Source organism: Fusarium redolens, assembly GCF_020744475.1.
Source record: "Fusarium redolens strain MPI-CAGE-AT-0023 chromosome Unknown BKA55scaffold_8, whole genome shotgun sequence".
NCBI classification, from domain to species: Eukaryota; Fungi; Ascomycota; class Sordariomycetes; order Hypocreales; family Nectriaceae; genus Fusarium; species Fusarium redolens.
Genome location: NW_025763671.1, coordinates 1720922 through 1744161, shown reverse-complemented (window position 1 = coordinate 1744161; position 23240 = coordinate 1720922). Strand labels below are relative to the sequence as shown.

The 23240-nt window shown below is 48.3% G+C and overlaps 9 protein-coding genes across 9 annotated transcripts; 5 read left to right on the top strand and 4 right to left on the bottom strand.

Moving 5' to 3' along the window:
* Nucleotides 1-90: 90 nt before the first annotated feature.
* On the bottom strand, nt 91-1717 carry BKA55DRAFT_690450 (uncharacterized protein; the record flags this gene model as incomplete). The annotated part of the gene is made up of 3 exons (XM_046199498.1): nt 91-965; nt 1021-1617; nt 1666-1717. The coding sequence occupies 3 exons, from the start codon at nt 1715-1717 to the stop codon at nt 91-93; spliced, it is 1524 nt and encodes a 507-aa protein (XP_046049536.1).
* A 567-nt stretch (nt 1718-2284) lies between these two features.
* Nucleotides 2285-2843, bottom strand: BKA55DRAFT_539777 (uncharacterized protein; the record flags this gene model as incomplete). Its single annotated transcript, XM_046190183.1, has 2 exons — nt 2285-2748; nt 2798-2843. 2 exons carry the CDS (start codon nt 2841-2843, stop codon nt 2285-2287), a joined length of 510 nt encoding a protein of 169 aa, XP_046049535.1.
* Nucleotides 2844-3397: 554 nt separating this feature from the next.
* On the top strand, nt 3398-6160 carry BKA55DRAFT_594346 (tRNA synthetases class I (M)-domain-containing protein; the record flags this gene model as incomplete). Its single annotated transcript, XM_046195660.1, has 4 exons — nt 3398-4666; nt 4714-5083; nt 5450-5529; nt 5576-6160. The coding sequence occupies 4 exons, from the start codon at nt 3398-3400 to the stop codon at nt 6158-6160; spliced, it is 2304 nt and encodes a 767-aa protein (XP_046049534.1).
* A 782-nt stretch (nt 6161-6942) lies between these two features.
* On the top strand, nt 6943-8426 carry BKA55DRAFT_594345 (histidine phosphatase superfamily; the record flags this gene model as incomplete). The annotated part of the gene is made up of 2 exons (XM_046195659.1): nt 6943-7036; nt 7084-8426. The coding sequence occupies 2 exons, from the start codon at nt 6943-6945 to the stop codon at nt 8424-8426; spliced, it is 1437 nt and encodes a 478-aa protein (XP_046049533.1).
* A 48-nt stretch (nt 8427-8474) lies between these two features.
* On the bottom strand, nt 8475-11288 carry BKA55DRAFT_375561 (P-loop containing nucleoside triphosphate hydrolase protein). The gene is made up of 6 exons (XM_046185914.1): nt 10850-11288; nt 10525-10800; nt 10256-10479; nt 10067-10205; nt 8830-10020; nt 8475-8783 (listed from the first exon to the last, which is right to left on the bottom strand). Exons 1-6 carry the CDS (start codon nt 11168-11170, stop codon nt 8523-8525), a joined length of 2412 nt encoding a protein of 803 aa, XP_046049532.1. The 5' UTR covers nt 11171-11288; the 3' UTR covers nt 8475-8522.
* A 1267-nt stretch (nt 11289-12555) lies between these two features.
* Nucleotides 12556-13284, top strand: BKA55DRAFT_569036 (uncharacterized protein). The gene is made up of 2 exons (XM_046192880.1): nt 12556-12835; nt 12883-13284. The coding sequence occupies exons 1-2, from the start codon at nt 12762-12764 to the stop codon at nt 13193-13195; spliced, it is 387 nt and encodes a 128-aa protein (XP_046049531.1). The 5' UTR covers nt 12556-12761; the 3' UTR covers nt 13196-13284.
* A 2018-nt stretch (nt 13285-15302) lies between these two features.
* Nucleotides 15303-16646, top strand: BKA55DRAFT_569032 (lipase). The gene is made up of 3 exons (XM_046192879.1): nt 15303-15511; nt 15558-15723; nt 15773-16646. The coding sequence occupies exons 1-3, from the start codon at nt 15421-15423 to the stop codon at nt 16560-16562; spliced, it is 1047 nt and encodes a 348-aa protein (XP_046049530.1). The 5' UTR covers nt 15303-15420; the 3' UTR covers nt 16563-16646.
* On the bottom strand, nt 16647-18964 carry BKA55DRAFT_569029 (uncharacterized protein). The gene is made up of 4 exons (XM_046192878.1): nt 18817-18964; nt 18642-18767; nt 18563-18590; nt 16647-18506 (listed from the first exon to the last, which is right to left on the bottom strand). Coding segments are annotated over exons 1-4 (1890 nt in total). The 5' UTR covers nt 18819-18964; the 3' UTR covers nt 16647-16772.
* Nucleotides 18965-19899: 935 nt separating this feature from the next.
* On the top strand, nt 19900-23229 carry BKA55DRAFT_511659 (SNF2 family N-terminal domain-containing protein; the record flags this gene model as incomplete). The annotated part of the gene is made up of 3 exons (XM_046187731.1): nt 19900-19951; nt 20004-22947; nt 23001-23229. The coding sequence occupies 3 exons, from the start codon at nt 19900-19902 to the stop codon at nt 23227-23229; spliced, it is 3225 nt and encodes a 1074-aa protein (XP_046049528.1).
* Nucleotides 23230-23240: the final 11 nt, after the last annotated feature.

Below are 23240 nucleotides of genomic sequence, written 5' to 3'. Positions count from 1 at the left end.
CTAGGAATCCGATGTATAATAGGACTACATTTCTGGGCTTGAGGTATCAAACATATCATATCAAAAAAGCTCCAACTACTGCTGTGTGCTCTAAGCGCTCTTGAGCAACGTTACTCGGTATCTCCAATATCCCTCTCGTACAGGATCCCATTTGTCACCAAGACGTCGGAGACAAAGCTCAGCCTTTTCCTTGTCACCCTCTTCATCGTACAATCTGGCCAAGAAATCAAGCGCATGTGAACTGCGCACTTCTTCTCCTTCCTCACCCAGTGCAGTGACAAACTTCTCGGCGAACTCTTTAAAGGAGGATAGGGGACGAGAGCCCTTTGTCAGAACGGCGAAGACATAGTTCCAGGGAGACTGATTCTGCGGTGCAAGATCAATCTTCTCTTTGGAGTAGTTGATTTCTCGATCAATAGTCTCTGCTGGAACGCGAGGATCTGCTTCCGTGGGCCCAGAGCCAGGGGTAGAGGCTGTTGGGTCCGAGAAGACGAGATAGAAGCGGTGCGACCAAGCTGAGTTGTTTCGTACATCCTCCTCAATGTGGTTTTGCGTGGACAAAAGCTCACTCATAGTCCACATGTACAGCTTGGAGACAAGATACTGGCGATACGACCAAACATGGTAGTTCTTGGCATCTGCTTCCAACATCTTTGTGATGAACTGCGTCTCAGAGCGAGCCAGTTGCCGAACAGTCGCAGTATCCTCCTCGATAAGGGGATAGTAGTAGTCCATAAGGAGCTGGCGATGGTTCCAAATCTGGTAGTTCTTGAGATTGTTGAGAGCAACCTCATTCAACCATGTGATCTCATCAGGAATGCTGAGCTTGAGTACCGAAATAATCTTGAAGCGGAACAACCAGACGGTATAGTGTGCTGGGTTCATGGAAATGACGTGCTCTGTCAAGCGCAGACTTCGGGGAGAGCATTCGTCCGCAGCCATGACGGCGCGAAGGTAGGATACGGCTATGATGCTGTTCAGTCAGCCACTCCTTTAGACCTGGGCATCAAACGGACGTACCCTCGGCGTAGTCGTCCGGGTAGGCAATCTGCGCGAGGGCGCCTTCAGGTTCGTTCTGCGGGATGGGGATGACATCGTCCCATTCAGGATCTTGGGACAGAGTACCCGTGATCTCCCCGTACAAGTCCCTCTTGAGCGCAGCCATAGCTTTTCTTCTCGTCTTTTCAGCGGCGATCTCTTCGGTGGTTACTTCGAGTTGCTTCTCTCGCTTCTTGAGAAACTGACGATGCTGTATTTGAAGGGATGTAAGCTTTGCGTGCTTTAACGCGCGCTGCTCAAGCTCGTCGGGTGAATATGTCCCGATATCTCGTCCGGAACGGTCTTTTCCCCAGGCGTAGTCGCGGGGAAGTCTGCGAATAGGTAGACCCTCTTTCGTAACAAACTTCCAGAACTCGCGCTCTGTCTTGTTGGAAAAAGGTACACGGCGGTTTACAGCGGGATGAATAAGGTTGACGTGTGCGTAGGTCTTCTTCTCAGCGGGGGTAAGAGCCGACAAACCGACTTGCTGACGACGGTTCTCGATAGGATTTGTCTGGAAGAAGCGCTGTTGCGAACGCTGGGCGATGGTGTCTGGGGGAGAAGGAGATTCTGGAGCAGCTGGGAAATGTTAGACAGATATATAGAGACCTAAGGAAAAGGGCGTACCTCTGGGCTCGGGGTTCGGGGCCTTGGAGCTGGCTTTTGTCTTGGGTGGCATTGTTGGAGTTGGAGAGCTACGTTTGTGATGGATGGTGGGGTTTTGTCACTGGGTTCTACTGTTTTTTTTGCTGTATGGGGATTGATGCATGTGTAGGGAAGATACCCCGCCAAAATGAAGCTATTGTTCTTGAAGCCTCGTTGAAGAACAATATGAGCACGTTCACTGAGTGATTAAGCACGGGTATTTGTTAGACAGTGTTGGCAAATAGTTGTTGGTGGTGTCAAAATTGAGTTGCTTGTTGGTTTGATGTCTAACTTGATCGATGCCAGATGAAAGCCTATCATCTTGAGTTCATCCGAATGCCCTATTGTTTTATGCGCCATGATACCAGCTCGTTTTTCATAGCCTCATCAAAATCAAGTCCTCTCTCATCTGGTTTGGATCTGTCGTTTATGATCTTCTACCCCGAGTGGCATGACCTGCCCCCTATGGCTTCTGGCTACGGGGCTTCTTGGCCGAGTTTGCGTGACTGGTATCCTCATTCAACGCACGCTTGCTTTTCCCAAAGCTTCTCTCAAACTCTGTCTCCTCTCTAATCGGTATCTCTTCACCCTCCGCCCAGCCCTACAAGGCGCGAAAGTTCTGAGACATGACCAGCCACTTCTTAACACCCTTCGGAGGGTTCTTCACCATAGATTCCCAGTTCGGTACGAGGACAAACGTCTCGTTGAACATCTTTTGAGGCGCTTCTCTGCCTTTTCCGAATTGTACCCTGCCCATAACAGTGACGAGGATAGACATCTTGTCGCCGTTCTTCTCCTTTCGTGCGTTGTCGAAGATGTTTTCGGGCGCGCCCATTGTGAAATTTGGGTTGAGGACGTGTGCGTCAAACGATTCGATCTCATAGTGCGCGTCTTTGCCTTGCGCTTCGAGAAGTTTGGAGTAGTCGGCTGGTGTTGGGAGGACGGCGCCGTTGATGGAGATGTCTGCGCCGATGGGGTATCTTTGGGAGGAGTTGATGTAGAATGGAAGGATGTTGTTTTGTCGGTTGATGGCTTGGTAATAGTTGTTGGTAAAGATTTCAGCAGCTGAGTTTGTTAGCATGTCTTTCGTAAGATGAAGATGAAGATGACCTACCATCGCTGGACGTTTGCACCTCTGTTGCTAGTGTTGGGGCGGACATGATTGTGTTTGTATGTGTATTGATGATTAGAGGAGAGGATTGAATGGGAGGAAGAAGAAGGGCAGAAATAGGCCAGGAGCTTTTAAGGTTGGCGCAAAAGTAAACAGCTCCAGGCAGAGTTTCAAAAAAGATGCCTACGATGATGCAGATGGACAGTTATCGCAAAAGTTACACACACGGTGCATTTTCTAGCTTATCGGATGAAGCTGTGCAGCTGCATGTCTGAATCCCCACATTCCGCTCAGAATTACTTCAAGAACAGTAGCTTTGGAAGCTCAAAGGTGTCATGAGGGCATTCAGGCTTCAATCGCTACAGGGTGCTCGCCAAATACAGTCTCGTTTGGCCTGCCAATCCAGTTTGAGTCGTCTAGGATGTCGAGCCTATGCGCCCACCTCACAATGGCGCCGTTCGAATAGCTCTAAGTCGACAGGCAAGGAGAAGCCGTATTATGTGACAACGCCAATCTTTTATGTCAATGCTGGTGAGTTTGATGTCTCGTAGCTTTGGTATATCTAATTGCTGTGTAGCTCCTCATATTGGCCATCTATACACCATGGTTTTAGCAGATGTCCTCAAACGATGGCAGCAAATCAGCGGCAAAGAGGCCTACCTCGTTACAGGCACCGATGAACATGGCATGAAGATCCAACAAGCAGCTCTGAAAGAAGGAATGCCACCGAAAGAATTTTGCGACAACAACTCCAACAAGTTCAAAGATCTCGCCGAACATGCCAACATCTCGCACGATTTCTTTATCCGAACCACCGATCAAGAACATAAAGATGTTGTACAGCAGTTTTGGCTTCTTCTCAAGGCTCGTGCACCTGAAGGGTTGGGTCTATACAAGGGAAAGCATGAGGGATGGTACTGTGTCAGTGATGAGTGCTTCTATCCTGAAGACCTTGTCCAGTCAAGCGTTTCTCCGCAAACAGGCCGCAAGATTATGGTCAGCACTGAGTCAGGCAATGAGGTCGAATGGGTTTCGGAAGACACGTGGTTCTTCCCACTGTCCAAGTACAAGGAGAAGTTGCTTCAGTTTTATGATGAGAACCCGGAATGGATTAAGCCACCTGGTCGTATGAACGAAGTGCGCAACTGGGTTCAAGATCATCTTGAGGATCTCTCAGTCACTCGCCCTGCAACAAGACTGAACTGGGGAATCAAGGATCCCGAAGATCCAAACAATACTATCTATGTTTGGGTGGATGCTCTTGTTAATTATCTGACCACTTCTGGATTCGGCACAAAGTGGCAGGTTGGCGATAAAGACACAGGAATCTGGCCAGCAGACGTTCACGTCGTCGGCAAAGACATCATTCGATTCCACGCAGTCTACTGGCCTGCTCTTCTTATGGCTGCAGGTCTTCCCCTACCCAAGAAGATCGTCTGCCACAACCACTGGACCATGTCGAACCGCAAAATGTCAAAATCTATCGGAAACGTCGTCAACCCTTTCTTCGCTGTTCAACGCTGGAGTCTCGACGCTTTGCGATACTTCCTCATGCGAAATGGCAGTTTCAGGGGAGACATGGACTACTCGAACGAATCTATCGCTGCTATCTACGAGAAGGACCTTCAGGCTAACATTGGTAACTTGTTCAGCCGAATTTCTCGTGTCAGGAACAGTAAATGGTGTACGATTGAGGCAGTTGAATTCGCAAGGGCTGGTAGATTCGACAATCTTAGCGAGGTCTTGCCTACGCATCCTGGCTATACAAGTCTCGAGAAGAGTCTGAAGAGCCTACCGGAGGAAATCCGACAAAGCATGGATAACAATCACGTGAGCCATGCCTTACGCGGTATCTTTTCGCTTCTCCGAGACGTGAGTATTCATGCTCTATTTGACTACGAGTAACTGACCGTCTTTAGACCAACCGCTACATTTCAGAAACAGCGCCCTGGAACATTGTGAAAGAACAGAGATACGATTCGACTGCGCAGATCCGCCTGAACTGGGTCATTTACCGATGTGCCGAAGCTCTGCGCATAGCAGGCATCTTGCTACAACCCATCATGCCCGAGAAAGCTACCCAGCTACTTGATGGTCTAGGTGTCAAGCCAGAGCGGCGTACCATCGAGTTTGCTCGCAGTGACACTGATCTCGCTTATGGTACAGGACCTGTTCTCGAGAGTAAGCACCCTGATGCATTCGCGTCTCTGTTCCCTCCTGTCGCGGGCATTGAGCTGCCTGATGCTGAAGTTGTGGCTGGGATGGAAGGGCCAAAGAATAGATTGGGTCGTGTTGTGGCAGCATTGGCGCAGGAGGCTCAAAAGGCTCAGGAGGCTGAGACTAAAGAGACTGAGACCAAGGAGACCGAGGCTAAGGAGACTCAGACTAAAGAATGATGGGTATGAATCAGTGTAACGAAATATGTAAAATATGTACAATATAAGGAAAGCGTTGGCATATTGTGCTGTGTTTGCATGTGGTTGTGGTTGTAAGAAGCTTTTGGTGCCCCATTTTGACTCGACTTTTTCACCAATGGTGTTGAACTGTGAATATTCACCTCACAACTCACACCAGACAAAGCCACAATGAAGATCAACCAAAATACAGGTAAACATCACGCTCTTCATAAAATGCACATGCACTGATACGTAATAGCCATTTCAACAAGTAAAGCCTTGCTCGTTCCATACGAGGCGCATCATGTGAAGCAATACCACGCATGGATGCAAGATCCTGTAAGCTCTCAGCATCATCAGAACTTCAAGCACTAACACGACCCAGGATATCCAACAAGCTACTGCTTCAGAGCCCATGACTTTAGATGAGGAATATGAGAATCAGCAATCATGGCGCACATCGTCTGATAAACTCACCTTCATCGTCTGCGCACCGCTCACTGAAGATGTGTCACTCGTGAAAGCTGGAACCGCGGATGCAGACCCTCTCATGCGAGGTGATATCAACTTCTTTCTATATCCCTTTGAATCGGACGATGAAGATTCAGAGGCCAACACAGAAGGCTGGGTCACAGGTGAAGTAGACGTCATGATCGCATCGCCTTCACATCGCGGCCAAGGTTTAGGACAAGCAGCAGTTTGTGCACTACTCGTTTACATCCAAAAGCACCTAGACGAAATACTAGCAGAGTATGGAGCGAAAGAGCTGAAGGGCTTGATGGTCAAAATCAAGGAGGGCAACAAAGGAAGCAGAGCTTTATTTGAAAAGTTGGGATTCGTGCAGAAGGGAGAGGTGAATTACTTTGGAGAGATTCTCATGACTATTGATTGGGATGAGGTTTTGAGAAGGGATTGGTGGAAGGGAGCTGAGGAGGAGTTTAGAGAGGTGAGGTTTGAGATGGTTGAGTGAGGCCGTCTCGATGAGACAGCTATAGATATAAGCAGCTATTCAAGACGGCCCATTTCTGTTATGCCAAGTTAGCTGTAACTGATGAGCTTTTCCCAGCTTCATTTTTTTTTTCAGTCTTAAGTTCTGTTGAGCTATGAATCGTCTTGAATCGTTCAAGCCATATGTACCCGCTTCCATATAGATTGCTGGGGTCTTCCATCTTCATGCATGTTACTAGAGAGGCTGCCATCACATTGTTGTCATCTTTCTTACTGGAATCGTGGTGAAACTGTACTATATATCTACGAAAGAACTAATTTCTAAATCTAATTCTCCATCATTAATAGGCCAATCCTCCGTGATGCTACAACATACGATTAATGACATTCAACCTCTCATAGAAGCTAGACAAGCCATCTTCTTACAAGATATTCATGCAAGTTACAAATCATCACATCACAGCTTATCCATCCCCACACTTGGTCAAGCCATTGACTCTTCCCCTTAACCTTGCTTCACACCACAATCATCAACCTTCCTTATCGAACCACAAGCGGGGTTCCTAAACATCCACTTGTGCATATAGAATCTCCTCGGTGTTGCACACGAACTGACCGGTCTCTTTCTCCGCTTCCCTTCCGCGGACAAAGTTCCGCTGATCGAGCGATATATTGGGTGAATCTTATCAAATGCCAAGACCGAGGGTGGGATTTAGAGTTAGCGTTGCTTAAGCATAAATACAAGCATTGAACCCGACTTCCGACGGGTCATCGCTCCTCTTCAATTGCATCTGCGACTTCAATATGTATTCCAAGACTCTTTCGTTGAGCTTGCTTTTTGGCAACGCTGCCAGTGAAGTCATTCATGGCGCTGTAGTCTTCAGCCGTCATGGAGATCGTATGTCTAACAACTACTCAATTGATGAATCTCACTTACATAAATAGGAACTACAAAGTGGTACGGCGCTCAATCTCTCACTAGTCTCGGCGCAGAGCAGAATTTTCAAGTTGGAAGAGATTACCGTGATCGATATCTCGCTTCAGACTCTCAACATCGTATCTTGGGTATTTCTGAAGATGAATACAAGCCCTCTCAGATCTTTGCTAGTGCTCCTGATCAGGGCATTCTCATGAACACGGCCACAGCTTTCCTTCAAGGATTTTACCCTCCTCTCGCTGATCTAGACCCTGAAATTGCATCTCAGACTCTTAACAACGGTTCTGAGAGCCAAGCTCCTCTTGATGGGTACCAATATGTTCGTCTTCACACTATCAACGACAACTCACCAGACACCATCTGGATCAAGGGTGACGATGCTTGTCCCAAATATGTTACTGCCTCGAAGTCTTTCATGAAGAGCGATGTCTTCGCTCAGCGTGAGGAAGACACAAAAGAGTTCTACGAGCAATTCTACGATGTCCTCTCCGATGGCGTCTACAACCTTCGTCGGGAGAATATGACCTACAAGAATGCCTACAACATCTTTGATCTCGTCAACGTCGCTCGCATCCACAACAGCACCTCTCCAGCCCGCAACGTCTCAAACGCAGACCTTCTTCAACTCCGCACCCTCGCTGACTCTGCAGAATTTGGCCAAAACTGGAACGAGTCTGATCCTGCTCGAGCCATTGGCGCTGAGACTCTCTCTGGTGCTATTCTCAACCAGTTGAACCAAACTGTTACTTCTGAAGGAAAGCTCAAATTCTCTCTCTTCGCTGGAAGCTATGATACTTTCCTTGCTTTCTTCGGTCTTGCGGGTCTTATCGATGTATCTCCCAATTTCTACGGTCTGCCAGGCTATGCATCTACCATGGCATTTGAGCTCTTCACCGATGATAACACGGACAGTTTCCCCTCAGACCCAGAGGCAGATCTTCGAGTTCGCTGGCTCTTCCGCAACAGCACAGCCGGTGATCTCGAGACTTATCCTCTCTTTGGAACTGGCGAGGACTCTCTTCCTTGGTCAAAGTTTGTGACTGAGATTGAGAAGCGCGCTATTACGGATGTTGGGGATTGGTGCACCAAGTGTGGCGCCGATGAAGATTTCTGTGCTGCGTACAAGGACGACGATGAGAGTGCCGAGGGCGAGAGCGAGAACAAGACTTCTAAGAAGGGTGGTATGTCGAACGCAGTTGCAGGTGCGATTGGTGCTATGGTGACTCTTGGTGTTGTCGCTATCGTTGGAGCTGCTGCTTTTGTTCTCATGAGACGCAAGCGAACTGCCCCTACTGGTGAGAAGAGCAGCGTCCGCAGCGGAAGCACTGATGGAAATACGGCCAAGGTTTAAGATGCATGGTGATATGAAAAGGACTATATAAGAGATTGTACTCCCAACTTAGTTTAATGAATGACGATTGATACTCCCCCATCACTGACATCCACTTCAGTCTCTCTCCAAGCTAGATGTCTGTCGAGTCGCCCTATCGACAATAGCAAGCGCACCTCGAAGTTTCTCAATATCGTGTTCCAGTTCCTTTCGCCTCCTGGCAGTGTTCTCGTTCTCTCCGCTGACAATCTTCATTTCATCTTCCGAGAGACTAAGAATGCGGTTTGTGTTGAGACCCAGAACAGGCCCGTCTTGACCAGAGATGAATGACTCAATAACGGTGTTATTGATCGTACGAATAAAGGCGTCCAGGGAGAGCTACAGATGTTAGAATTTGCTCACGCTGAAGTGAAATGGCACATACCTTGTAATAAACCTTGAGGACATCGTGAACATCAAGAACCATGTTCTTACCTAGACTTGGGTGAACAGATTCAAAACACTTGGGAAGATCAAGATGTCCCGGATCGCAATCAACACAAGCATTCGTGAATCCCTCGTAAAAGCGAAGGATGCGCCAACCATGAATCTCATCCCCAAAGCGAGGCCCAGTGGATTGCAGTCGCACACATTTTGTCTCCATCTCGCATTGAGACTTACAGAGCTCTTCCGTTCGCTCCATGGACTCAGACCACGAAGCTTCCAAGAGTGTGGTCAACTCCTTCGACATAGTTGACGTGTCGCTTTCCGCAGGGCAGACATCGTTGAGAATGGAGGCAGTGCACCGACTGACGGCTTCTGCGACTCGCATGAGGTGGATTTTTGCAATTTGTCCCCATTTCTTGACTTGCTCTCGGTACATATCTGGGTAGATATCGGGGTTGATGATTCCATCGAGAAGAGATCCCTGGTAGAGTGCAAGCTTCTCTTGAATGGCACCCATAAGATTTCTTGTATCCTGAATATGTGACAAGCCAGGGAACGCCTTGTCAAGTGAAGCATCGAGTTTCGTCTTGCTGACATTGCGAACACGAGATGGCAACTGCTTTTCCTCGGCCCTGGCCTGAGTTTCGAGTGCCAGGCGTTCATCTAGCAGGACACGAGGATCAACTTCTGTATCCTCAAACTCCCAGGTGCCCCCTCGTGCTCGCATGAACTTGTCAAATTCAGCATTCAAGCGACTGACTTCTCTGCGAAGTTCCATGCTGTGGTCGAGAAACCCTGGACGGTCCAGAGCCGTCTGGGCCATCTCTTCGTATTTCCGAACAGTAGCGACAACGAATTGTTGTCTTGCTGCATGGCTAGTGCGAGGTTCTCCAAGCATTGTCTTCTCGTGTAGTCTCTCTTCAAGGTTATGCTGAATTGTACTGCGGAGTGTTGGGAAGCAATCACGTATCTTGGAGCTCAAAAGAGTACCAAGATATGACTTGGCTGCAGTTGAGCCTAGACGACTTTGAGAAACAGAGTTCCAGGGGCTCTTGCTAAACAGTTTCTTCTCTGCGGCGCTGAGGTCGAAAGAATCTGGATCTTTGTCTGCTCGATTGCGAACCAAAAACCAGCCACCAGGTAGGCGTCCGAGGCTATGAGTAGAGTTACCAGTTGCGATAGATACAATCTGTCTCAATGTTAGCAATGACATCAGAGTGTCATGGTTAACTTGCCCTCTTGGTCGCCTCTGGCTCATGTTGCACCATATCGCATTTTGTAAAAACGCCGACGAAGCGGTTTTGCTTGATAGGCTTCTTGGCTAGCCTCAAAATCTCCTGTCGATCAAAATCTGTAGGTGCATCGATAACGCAGCTTCAGTTGTTAGTATGATAGATCACTAATACCGTGCCAAGCTGACTCACATCACGATGTTGTCTTCGTTATTCATGTATTCCTTGACCATAGCCTCAACCTTGGCTTGATCTGTCTCGTTAACGGCAGAAGCATTTTGAAATGTGCCTGGAAGGTCGAGAATACTGAAATAGGAGCGGTGGGGGCCCGACAACTCAATCTTGAGGACCTCTGCCACGAAGTTCTTTCTGTCTTCTCCTAGTCCAGTCCGAAGACCCATGAATTCAGATGATATCTATGGGTGTTAGTTCATGTCTATCAAAGATGGAAGGCAAGCTACCTCTTCAATGACCTTGGCAAACCTTTCCTTGGTAAGAATCTTGCCGCTGCACTCATAGTTCTTGATGTTGTCAGATGCAGGGTCCAAACCAGGGACATCGACTTCAGCGGGATCAATAGTAATGCGGAATGAATCGTCACTGTCAGGTTCTGTGCGACGAGAGACAATGCGTGTGGGGAATCGAGTGCAGCAGCCACTATCGACTGGGAAAGGGATTCCAGTCAAGCTTTGAAGGAGAGACGACTTTCCAGAGGATTGTCCTCCCACAATGATGAGCTATGAACTGTAAGTACGGCGAGATCTCAAACACTTTAAGAATACATACCTGAGGAATGCTCAAGTCACCGGCACCAAAGGATTGTAGGGCATCAATTGCATCAAACAGGATGCGGTTATGCTGACTATCAAAGGGATCTTCGGGCATGATCTCTTGATTGGAATCATCGCGAGGTCTAGGTGAAGAAACTGAAGTTGGAGAAGGATCATAAAACACGTCTCCAAGGCTGGAATCGGTTGGAAACTTTCCAATCACTTTTCTTGGGCTCTCCTTGCCAGAAGTGAGGCTATCAAAACCTTTGTAAGGCGTTCGGGGAGGAGTATCAAGGGCGTGTGGGTGCATAGAGAGAACTTCAACAGGTCCAGCCATGATGAATTGATAATAATAACAGATGAAAAATGAAATAACAAAGGAAAGGTTCAGGCAAGGGTATCTTGAGATGAGATTGAAGCTGAGAATTGGATTGTCCTCTATGACTGTTGGCGGGAATTGAGCAGATTTATATCCTCCAGCACCACTTGGCCATCATATTGAACCAACAGACAAGCAACTCTTCGGTAGATTGAAACAAACCCATAGACTTTGCTGCCATCGCACCAGCTTCTCATGCAACTACGCGCCGGCCATCGGTTCACCTCCGCTAGGAGTCAAGGGTTTATTCAGCTCGAGTATATCTATTGCCAGATCAAGGCATCTCGGGAAGAAGTTTTGGGTAAAGCGCTTTCTTGGCACGTTAGAGATACCTTCTCAACCAACAATTGCGGGATCTCGGCTGTACGATGCAGGTGTTTGAGACCATTGTCGACCAGCATAAGAGCGAAGATAGGAACCAAAATAGTTCATAGCCAACATAGAGTTCAGGTGAAGGTCAAGAAGGGATCAACCGGCAGGTTTCGAAACGTCAAAATCTAGTTTCATTGGCCGCTTTGGCATATGCTGTTGGTTGTTGCAAGCACTCAGTCAACTACTTGCAGGGGGTTGAGCGCATAGCTGAGAGAGGCAAGAGATAACTCAAAGAGGCAACTCGAAAGATTAAATGTTTGATCTTATCGATCAATTCCCCTGCAGTTTTAAAAACGGCAACGCAATTGTTTCGAGTTGCATTTATGACAGGCCAGGGAAGCACGGGTGGCAAGGCTGCTCTCAGCTCTGCGAGCGCTTTATTGCTGAGCTAGATAGACAATACTCGCAATCAAGTGGTAGATTGACGACACTGTGACTTGTAAGCGCCCTCGATATACAAAAATGATAAGATCCCGGAAACAACGCATCCTCAGGGTCGTTATCCTGGCCGGAGGAGAAACACATCAACCAACAACCAACAACGGCGGTTGTTCAACTCGAGCAGCCAATTAGATTTGGTCATGCCATCTTCAACTTGGATCCAGCGAGATGTCTCTGACTCTAGCGTTGTTGTCGCTAACAATTTTCAGATGATCGTCGGCCTCATATTTCATTGACCATTGTGCTTTGTCGAGAGCTAGAGGATGAAACAAACTTAGGATAGCTTTGGGATGATTTAGGATAAACTTAGCCGGCTCTTTGATGAGTCGCTTTGTTGTGCAAGAGTGCAGCCAAGTGTTTCGATGGGTGTCCATGGGTCATCCAATAAATTGTGCTGAAGTTGGTGAGAGCTGTTGGCCAGTACCTTACTGTCATCCAAGTGACATGAGACGTGGCTCGTTCTTGGTGCATTTTAAACATAAAAACGTGATAATGAATCGAAGAAAATTGATATCATTTTTGAGAAACGTGCTGATGATAAATTAGGATGAACGGAAGGTTCAAGTGAAGCCATTGATGTAAAAAAAAGAGGTACAGGGTAATCGGCCCCACCTCGAAACAGCAGCGTCACTTTCGACTGTTGCCCGAAATTTCAACATTAACATCACCAACGACTCTACAGCCGTTGCATCAGCACATCACAAGCCGCAGTCTCAATTCTGCGCGCTCTAAAGAAATGAACACGATGCTATCTTCTATTGCTCGCCTCGCGCGCCCAGTCCTGGCCAAGCCCCTCGCTCAATCGCCCAGGTAAGCTCATCCGCATGCCTCTATCAAACCATCACTAATTCCATCAGGACATTTACAACCCTCGTCCCTCTCCGACCTTCGCTCACTCCCATGAACGGCGCTATCCGAAGAACCGCTCTTCCCTCGAGCTTCACCCCCTCGACAGCCGCATCAGCCGATATCGTTCCTTCGAGCGCCATCTCAGCACACCCTGCCCTCGGCGATATGCAAATTCGCTGCGGACCCCGAAATACCATGAACGGACATACGAGATTGGTTCAGAAGCGCAGACATGGATTCCTATGCCGCAAGCGAAGTAAGACGGGGAGGAAGATTCTCCTCAGAAGGAAGATTAAGGGCCGAAGGCATATCGCTCAGTAAGCCTGTGGTTATGGCATGAGGAGGTTGGAGGGCATGTGTCAATGAAGCATGAGCGAATTGTGTACGATACCAGAGAAGAGAGCGGAGACTTGGGTACAGATGCCTTAGTCTCCCTCGTGATACAAATCTGTACAAAGACCTACCAAAAGAAACAAAAGATCTTGCATTTTCACATCTCGGCGGAGTACCGAACTTGCATATTGCAGCTGAAGTTTAACCAGGGGATAATATCACGCACGTTTACGAAGGACCAGTTCCAGAACATTTCGGAATTTCAGAAAAGCTCACAGCCTGATGACGCTGGTCGACGTCGGTGTTGCAGCAAGGCCAGCAAGGCAGAAAGCTCCGAATTATTTGCACCTGACTTCGGAGAAAGTCTCAAATTAGAAAGATGAGATACAGTTCCGATAGACAGATGTAGTCCTGATTCGGATTCACCGGAGCTACCGTTAGTCAACACCATCACGATGAGCGGAATGTTCGAAACCCCGCATTTTGAAGTGAGGATCACAGGCTTCTTTTCAGGGACAAAGTGAATTGAGCTCTTATTCCTCGGCTTGGATTTTCTAGTGTGGTGGCCTGCATGTTCTTGGTGTGCCGATCATCAGGTACGCAGTAAGCGGAGAAGTAGGCTGTGAATTGGAGATGTCTATCACTGAGTGCTTTTGATAGGTGTCTATATGGAATTGTATACAGGCAGTTTGACTCAAAAACCAATTGTTAATGCTTATAAAGAACCACATAGTTTTGACTATCTGATCACAAGTCTATAGATGCAATTGCCATTATCATGGATGGATATCAACTGGCCTCAGCTTTTGAAAGTGATGATGATGACATTAGCGTCCAAGAGATGCAGCTTATGCCGGCCCGCCTTGCATTAAGAGGATGAGATGGTGTGAAGAGTGATGAAAAAGGTAGGTGTCAAGACTTGAGAATGCAGCTGAAATGTAGGAAGTGAATCATTCATGTAATCAGAGACATTTCATGTGATGTTGTACTACTCATTACCTCATGTTCAATCAACACCATATTCTTTTGTGATATTGAGAAATATGAATACTCGGGAATCTTGGTCTGGTAAATGCCAGATTGACATCAATTAATCGTGTAGATAACCTCAATGCAGTATTACCGCAATTACTGCACTTCCTGGGTTAGGTATCGTGTTCCCCAGATATCGGCACTTGACTCCAGATCAGTTAAACCGGTTTTTCCTCATAAACCCCACCTGACAAAAAGTCCCTTGTCCATAAAAAAGTAAACCTTGTCAACTCGTAAAGTTGAACGCTGCAAGCAATGGAAAAGTTGATAGCGGTCAAGGCTGAACTGAATTGAGCCGAGAAGGTTGCAACATGTTTCGGGGTATACTTCCGTTGATCGGCTCTGCAAGTGATATAGGTGATGCTCTGTGAAAGATGGTTGGTCAGTCGACTCGATATAGCTCGGGCGGTAAATCGTAACGTTTTATCTGGTAGTTTGTACTATAATTGGTTTGCTCATCACTGTGACACCAGAATTGTGATCTAATTATTGGATATCGACCAACCACTCTTACGATTCATACAAATCACCAGACTATTCTTGTTTATTTTCTCCTATTTTTCCAGTCTAGTTACCCTCAGAGAGCCCTACAGTCCCAACATTTTGACAGTCCCCATCGTAATGTAACAGAGACTAACAAAACCCCTGTAGCCCACCATCTTGATCACGACCCTCACGTGGTCCGAGATCGTCGTTACCTGTAAGGGAAGCTCATCCGGGCCCAACGACAAACGGACCAAGGAAAAATGCTGTCAGAGCCCGATGAAGGGGACCTTGTCTGCTGGGATCATGGAGCCAAGAATGCGGGGTGGGCAGTGTAGAACACACCATGAAGGATTAGACTGCCGTGATGCTTCATTTCCGTTGTTCGGTCCTGGGGCGGCGGTTATTACACCGACGATGTGAGGGTTTTGCCAAGATGGATGGGGGGAGCTATGGGTGGATGTATGAATGTGATGGGATGGGGATGCTATGGGATGAGTGACTGAGGGTGGGCGGGTATTGTGATGGGAGCTAGCTGTAGAAAAATGATATATAAATGTCTGGTTCTTCTCACGATGTCGATCTCTCAGTAGATCTCAAGGACAGCTTCAGCTTCAGCTTCAAAGCATCTCTAGGAGTTGCACCCCGCCAGCTTATCCTCACTTACACCCATACCTTGGACTCTATCCCTTGTCACGATGCTTCTTCTACCACTCCTCTCAGCTGTCACCCTCGCGGTAGCCAGTCCTGTAGCTCTCGAAGACTACGTCAACTCTCTCGAAGAAAGAGGTAAACATCATTCAGCCTCGGCCCATTCATAAGCTTACGTCCCTAGCTGTTGGTGTCACCACAACCGACTTCAACAACTTCAAGTTCTACATCCAACACGGCGCCGCGGCATACTGCAACTCTGAAGCCGCAGCTGGTTCAAAGATCACCTGCTCCAACAATGGCTGTCCAACCGTTCAGTCCAACGGAGCTACCATCGTGACATCTTTCATGTAAGTCGCACCCTGCACAAACACATCATACCCTTACTTACACATACAGTGGCTCCAAGACAGGTATCGGTGGCTACGTCGCGACAGACTCTGCCCGAAAGGAAATCGTCGTCTCGATCCGCGGAAGCAGCAATATTCGAAACTGGCTTACAAACCTCGATTTCGACCAGGACGACTGCAGTCTCGTCTCTGGATGCGGTGTACACTCTGGCTTCCAGCGAGCTTGGAATGAGATCTCGGCTCAAGCAACTGCTGCTGTTGCTTCGGCACGCAAGGCGAACCCTTCTTTCAAGGTCATTTCCACAGGCCACTCCCTCGGAGGTGCTGTAGCTGCCCTTGCTGGCGCAAACTTAAGAGTCGGTGGTACACCCGTCGACATCTACACCTATGGTGCTCCCCGTGTCGGAAACGCACAACTCTCAGCCTTCATCTCAAACCAGGCTGGTGGAGAATACCGTATCACACACGCCAAGGACCCTGTCCCTCGTCTTCCCCCTCTGATCTTCGGATACAGACACACATCCCCCGAGTTCTGGCTGTCCAACGGTGGTGGCGACACGATTGACTACACCATCAGCGATATCAAGGTCTGTGAAGGTGCTGCCAACCTGGGATGTAACGGTGGTACTCTTGGTTTGGATATTGATGCTCATCTGCATTACTTCCAGGCGACTGACGCTTGTAACGCTGGCGGATTCTCTTGGAGACGATACAGAAGTGCCAAGACCGAGAGCGTCGACAAGAGGGCTACCATGACTGACGCTGAGCTTGAGAAGAAGCTGAACTCTTATGTCCAGATGGATAAGGAGTATGTGAAGACTCACCAGAACCGCTCTTAACAAGGGTATGATGTTTAATGGGAAACGACATGATTCATGAACGAAATCATAGTACATATGATGCAAATAGGATACAAAAGAACATATTTCATTCAACCTAGCTTTACACATTACCGTGCGCCATGCAATGCCCTGCTACTGACTCAAAGGCCATGCTCAGATTGTTTCATAACTCCAAACACCAATCACCACGCCCTGTATCACACAAGATTAATCATGAGATCCCTCGACCACCATGCCTTGAGCATTCGGAACACCAACAAGGATGACGCCACGAGGTACGCGGACCTCCTTGACCTTCATGCATCCAAAAACGTTGACCTCTCGGATCTTGGGACAAGATCGGAAGATAGACCCCAAAATGAAATCAGTCACCTCTTCGCAGAAACTGATTTCCAGCTCCTTCAACTCTGGATACTGAGCATCCTTGTGGAAGACCTCTTCGAAAGCCTCGCGTGAGATGTGGCGGCAAGCATGGATGTTGAGGTACTGAAGCTTATCACCCGAATGGGTCATCAACGCCTTGAAACCCTCGCTGCAGAGTCCAACGCTATCTGGGTTCTCTCGAGGCTTACTTGCATCAATCTGTCGACATTTCTGGAGATCCACAAAGTGTAAAGCAGGATTGGCCCAGTTGGTGAAGAGATCAACAAAACCCTGGTCAGTCATGAACTCACTGTCTGTGATTCGAAATTTGGAAAGGGAACGACAATGTTCCTGAATAGCCTGCAACAACCCATCGTCAACTTCGGGAACAATCTTCAGAGACAAGGTCTTGAGTTTGGCACCGATTTTCGAGACGACTTCAATGTAAGCGTCGGATTCAGTCTTGTGCTGTAATTGAAGTCCGAGATGCTCTAGAGCCGACAGACTTGCGATCGTTTTGACACCGTCGTTGGTCAGCTTTTGGTTATTCTCAACCTTGAGTCGCTTGAGGTTGGGGCAATGATCTCTCAGCATGGCTATGGTTTCATCGCCAAAGTGATTGTCTGTATAATAGACTTGGATACCCTTCAGCTTTTCGCCTTTCTCCTGGATGAACTTGTGCCACTTTTCGTCGCTCAAAAGGTTGGCTCCGTGAAGATAGAACGTTTCAAGATTGATATCACGGGACAAGAGGTAATCCATGACCTCGTCCTTGAACTGGATACCACATCGGATCTTGAGATTACGAAGCTTTGAAGCCGTCTGAAAAATGGAGATATAATCTTGTCCACCAAGCTTTGCACCATCGTAGATATGGAGGTCCTCAGTGCCGGGCTGAACAAAAAGCGGTAAAGTCTCTGGCTTGAGGAGTCGACGCTTGGAGAACATGCGTGCAATCTTGTCGATCAAATGATCCGGGAGGTCTCCAAGACTGTCGGCCAGATCGACGTTTTTGGCCAGAGTCTGTACACACAGAGTGGCCAAGCTCTTGGTACCAACATCGCCGTCAAGTATTCGGCTTTGAATGGCTCGACGTCTTCCAACAGGACCCGTATTGACCGGCTTCTTCGGCTTCTTTTTTTGTCCGCCTTCTCGTTCTTTGGCGATCTCCTTTCCGCAAGGAGGACAAAGAAGTCCTCCATTGGGACCAGCGACCGAGTAAGGCGTGACAGTGAATCGTTTCTCGCAAATTTCGCAGTTCTCTATCTGTCCTGGCAGAGGACCAGAGTTCTGTTCCATAAGCGCACGAGCAATTTCGTCATCAGATAAGTCTGATCGTTGCTTGCGCTTCTTGAAGGCTTTGCTCTCCTTGATCTTTGCGAGCTTCTTCTCTTCTTCTCGCTTGCGCTTTAGGGAAGCTTCGTCATTGTTGTTGCGACTAGAACGTCGCCCGGATCTGGCACCTGCTGCAGAAGACTCGCCGTTCCCGTTTTCATCTTGGGCTGCATCCTCACGTGCAGCTTGTCGGCGACGTGCTTCGGCATCTGAGCGGATCTGAGCAGCAGAGATGTTGTGCGACTAATACGGTCAGGATGCTCCAGCGATGTGCCCTTTTACAACAGCTATAAACTTACAGCAAGGAAGTCAGTCAGCGCTGATTGACTATTGAGATGTTAGTATAAGTAATATGGCTGAAAAAGGTATTTTACTTACGGTCCATAGACAGCGCGAGCTTGTCGATTGGATTGATTTTGCTGGCCATTCTGACCGGTTTGACCGTTTGGGCCAGCTTGACCGTTTTGGCCTTGAGCATTCTGGTTGTTACTGCGTGCCCGCGCCCTGTATATGATAAGTTTATCGCCACTCTATGGGCATGAGAGAAACCTACATGATGGAGGAATAGCGAGTGACCTAGGAAAATGAAAGATTTACAAAAGAAAATATTCCTCAGTCTTCGGCGACCACATTAGGCACCCAGTTATTGAAAGGGAGGAGGAAACCAAGCTTGAAAGGGAGTTGGCGCAAAAAAGTAAATTCAAAGGCAGCTCGGACAAGTGCAGCGCCGTGCAGTGGCGTTCCCGCTTACGCTTTCTTTCACGAGATTGACACCGTGTCACGTGATGAAATCGCCCCTTGAAGTGGCAAATCGAAGATCCCAGCATCAGGGTACAGAATTAAACCGCAGCGACAATCTACTGCCGTTTGCAATATCGGATACTGCGGGTTTCAGAACATATTAGGAGATCAAACTGCAGAGACTAGTATTATACGGAGCAAGGTTTTTATCAGCATGAGCCTTGCTGTATAATGAGCCGTGGATGAACTCTTAATCTATGATGCAACCTATGGTGAATGGTTCTTGTAAGTGGGATTGACCAATCTTTTCTGTCCCCGATCCTGCCAGGAACGATGCACCCCAATCAGATCGACAATCAAAACCCCCTGGCCCCTGACACGTGCCTGCGCGTAGCGGGGTGCTCCTTCCGACACTGTGAACCGTGAATCGGGGTATCAACAGGGAGCAACGCCCCGAAAAAAGGAGCTGGTGGCGATTTGCCTTTAACTTCTATCTGACTTTTTCCTTCATCATCACGTTTTCATTATTCATCCGTTTGGGGTCTTTTTCACCTCATTGAACTAATTTTGTCAATATCGGTGGCTTGTTTGTGCGATTGGTCTTTTGTTGTTGCCCGCAGTCAATCAATTTGTATCTATTCACGGTCACTGTCCAACACTGCATTCACGGCTGTGCATTAGTGAGCTGCCAACAGACAGGGGTTCAATTGCCGCCCTTTGCCTTCCACCAGGCTCCCATCGTTTGACCTCAATTCCCCGAAAGAAAACACCATCAAAGACTTTTACTCTCTGTCCTTCATCGTGTAGCTGTGCACTTAAGAGTCCCATTCGGAGGGCGATAAGCCGTCTCGCCGCACATCGCATTCAAATCAGCAGAACATCCTCCTGGACCAACATGCCTCGAGGTCGCCCTTCCACTCGGGGTACGCCCATCACTACAGCAGATGGTAAGTCTTTGGTTTTCATAACTGGTTATTATTTCTCACTCACACATTCTAGCTTCTAGAGATACATCTACTGCTTCTAATCGAATGACCCGCTCAGCCAGGACTAGAAGTCAGGCTGCCTCATCTATGCCAATTCCCACCCCAGCTGTAGATATTCAGCAAGATGCCCCCTCTGGATCACGTCCAAGAGGAAGACCTAGGAAGAGTATCCCCGAAGTTGAGGCATCACCTCTGCCTCAATTTCCCACTCCTGACATCGCACTTCCCACTAAACGACGTGGCCGCCCAAGCAAAGCACCCGTTATTGAGAGCGAGTCGGTATCATCAGTTCCTACGCCACTAGAACCAGATACAGGGAGCGATTATTCAACTCCTGCGTCTAGCAAAGTACCAACCCCGGCAGCAGTCGATCATGATAAATCAACTATCTTTGAAGTCCAGCTTCCTGCTCCTTCTACCTCTCGCCCTGTTGACCGCGAGAGAGGTCTGCGCAATAGCGCATATTCTATGAACTCAACAAGGGCCAAGGGTCGGATGCTGATTGAAGACTCGGACGACGATGATTTTGACAATTATCGGGACGCTCAAGTAGCTCGTCGCCTCCAGGATGAAGAATTCAAGCAGGCATCTAGTGCCGCATCATCATCACTTCCCTTACGAAGAAGTACCAGACCTTCGCTCTCTAGTAGCTTTACCACTCCCGCTCAGACTTCTGTCAAGCGAGAACGAGCATCGACATTGACTGACTCTACCGCCAAGCGTGGTCGCCCAGCGAAAAAGCCTAAAGTTATCGCCGACTCAGATGACGAGGACATTGACATGGATGCGGAGATTGCCCAAGGGCTCGACCTGGACAGCGGTTCGTCATTGAGCTCATACGAGGATGAATCCTTTGCCGACGATGACGCTAGCGATAAGGAAGAAGCTCAATACATCTCCAGTGATGATGAAGACGTTCCAATGGCTATGTCGAGAAAAGCGGCCGGAAAGCGGCCAGCACGTCCCATTACACGTACAGTACCCCGTAGCAAGGCAACTGCTACGACATCGGTACGCTCCGCAGCGAAAGCCGCGAAAGTTGAGAGCCCGTCGGGTGATGAACTCGATGCACTGGAAAACGCTCTGGGTGATGCCGAGTCTACAGACTTTGCGACTGATAACAATGATGGCTATATCGACTTGAGTAGTAGCGATGCTGAGGCAGATGAGGCCGATAACAGAGACCATCTGGCGACTATCGCCAACAGCCGAAGGGCATTCAGGAACCAGGGCATGAGCAGACGTGCCATCAGAGAACGAGAGCGTTTGGAAGAAAACCACCCTGAGATCAGAGGCATGTGGGACAAGCTGGAAAAGGAACCAGTGATCAAGGCTGGGAAGGCTACACAGCCGGAAAGAATTTCACGCCAACTCAAGCCATTCCAACTTGAAGGTCTTGCTTGGATGATGGAGATGGAGAAGGCAAAATACAAAGGTGGCTTGCTCGGCGATGAGATGGGATTAGGCAAGACAATCCAGGCTGTGTCTCTCATTATGTCCGATTTTCCCGCTAAGCAGCCGTCGCTGGTTCTCGTGCCTCCTGTTGCGCTCATGCAATGGCAGCAAGAGATCAAGTCTTACACCGATGGCGCTTTGAACACATTTGTTTTCCATGGAACAAACCAGAAAGCCAAGGGAATTACGGTGAAGGAACTCAAGAAATTCGACGTTATCATGATGTCGTACAACAGTCTCGAGTCAGTCTATCGCAAGCAGGAAAAGGGGTTCAAGCGCAAAGATGGCATATACAAGGAGAAGAGTGCTATTCATGCGATCGATTTCCATCGAGTTATTCTGGACGAAGCACACTGTATCAAGACACGAACCACCATGACGGCCAAAGCATGCTTTGCTCTCAAGACTAACTTCCGATGGTGTCTGACGGGCACGCCTCTGCAGAACCGCATTGGAGAGTTCTTCTCTCTAGTTCGTTTCCTTCAAGTCGACACCTTCGCGTCCTATCTCTGCAAGCAGTGTCCTTGCTCCACGCTCGAATGGTCGATGGACGAGCACAGTCGCTGCACTGGGTGCAAGCATCCGGGAGTACAGCATGTTTCTCTCTTCAATCAAGAGCTTTTGAACCCTATTCAGAAACATGGGAATCGGGGCCTAGGCGCAACGGCTTTTAAAAACCTGCGTTTGATGACAGATCGCATCATGTTGCGTCGCCTCAAGAAAGACCACACCGACTCTATGGAGCTTCCCGTCAAGGAGATCTATGTTGACCGACAATTTTTTGGAGAAGAGGAGAACGATTTCGCCAACAGTATCATGACAAATGGCCAGCGCAAGTTTGATACGTATGTCGCCCAGGGTGTTCTCTTGAACAACTACGCCAACATTTTTGGCCTCATTATGCAGATGAGACAAGTTGCCGACCACCCTGATCTCCTCCTGAAGAAGAACGCTGAAGGAGGACAAAACGTGCTCGTCTGTTGCATCTGCGATGAGCCGGCCGAAGACACGATTCGTAGCAGGTGTAAGCATGATTTTTGCAGAGCCTGTGTCGGTAGCTACGTCCGCTCTACTGATGAACCTGATTGCCCCCGTTGTCACATTCCCCTCTCGATTGATCTGGAACAGCCAGAGATTGAGCAAGATGAGAATCTTGTCAAGAAAAACTCCATCATCAACCGAATCAAGATGGAGAACTGGACCTCCTCATCCAAGATTGAACTTCTTGTCCATGAGCTACACAGACTTCGCTCTGACAACGCCTCTCACAAGTCGATCATCTTTTCTCAGTTCACTACCATGCTACAGCTCATCGAGTGGCGTCTTCGTCGGGCTGGTATCACTACAGTCATGCTTGATGGTAGCATGACTCCTGCTCAACGACAGGCCTCGATCGAGCATTTCATGAGCAACGTGGACGTTGAATGCTTCTTGGTTTCCCTGAAAGCTGGTGGTGTGGCACTAAACCTCACCGAAGCCTCTCGAGTCTTCATTGTTGATCCGTAAGTATCTGAAGCGAGCATTCTTATTTGAGCTGTTGCTAACAATTAAATAGATGGTGGAATCCAGCTGCTGAGTGGCAGTCGGCTGATCGATGCCATCGCATTGGACAGACCCGGCCCTGCACGATCACCCGCCTGTGTATCGAGGATTCTGTCGAAAGTCGAATGGTGTTGATTCAGGAGAAGAAGACTAACATGATTCACTCCACTGTCAACGCGGACGACAAGGCCATGGAATCGCTCACCCCCCAGGACATGCAATTTCTCTTCCGTGGTTCGTAGATGAACTGGGA

What these genes read in the sequence shown, in the direction of transcription:
- BKA55DRAFT_375561 (XM_046185914.1), bottom strand. Translation starts at nt 11,170, where the DNA reads ATGGCTGGACCTGTTGAAGTTCTCTCTATGCACCCACACGCCCTTGAT. An exon ending in GTGACTTGAGCATTCCTCAG is followed by an intron (nt 10,801 to 10,849) that starts GTATGTATTCTT and finishes TACAGTTCATAG; the next exon opens with CTCATCATTGTGGGAGGACA. An exon ending in AGCCAGAGGCGACCAAGAGG is followed by an intron (nt 10,021 to 10,066) that starts GCAAGTTAACCA and finishes ACATTGAGACAG; the next exon opens with ATTGTATCTATCGCAACTGG.
- BKA55DRAFT_569036 (XM_046192880.1), top strand. Translation starts at nt 12,762, where the DNA reads ATGAACACGATGCTATCTTCTATTGCTCGCCTCGCGCGCCCAGTCCTG. An exon ending in CCCCTCGCTCAATCGCCCAG is followed by an intron (nt 12,836 to 12,882) that starts GTAAGCTCATCC and finishes TAATTCCATCAG; the next exon opens with GACATTTACAACCCTCGTCC.
- BKA55DRAFT_569032 (XM_046192879.1), top strand. Translation starts at nt 15,421, where the DNA reads ATGCTTCTTCTACCACTCCTCTCAGCTGTCACCCTCGCGGTAGCCAGT. An exon ending in CAACTCTCTCGAAGAAAGAG is followed by an intron (nt 15,512 to 15,557) that starts GTAAACATCATT and finishes TTACGTCCCTAG; the next exon opens with CTGTTGGTGTCACCACAACC. An exon ending in ACCATCGTGACATCTTTCAT is followed by an intron (nt 15,724 to 15,772) that starts GTAAGTCGCACC and finishes TTACACATACAG; the next exon opens with TGGCTCCAAGACAGGTATCG.
- BKA55DRAFT_569029 (XM_046192878.1), bottom strand. An exon ending in GCTCGCGCTGTCTATGGACC is followed by an intron (nt 18,591 to 18,641) that starts GTAAGTAAAATA and finishes ACATCTCAATAG; the next exon opens with TCAATCAGCGCTGACTGACT. An exon ending in CGCTGACTGACTTCCTTGCT is followed by an intron (nt 18,507 to 18,562) that starts GTAAGTTTATAG and finishes TGACCGTATTAG; the next exon opens with TCGCACAACATCTCTGCTGC.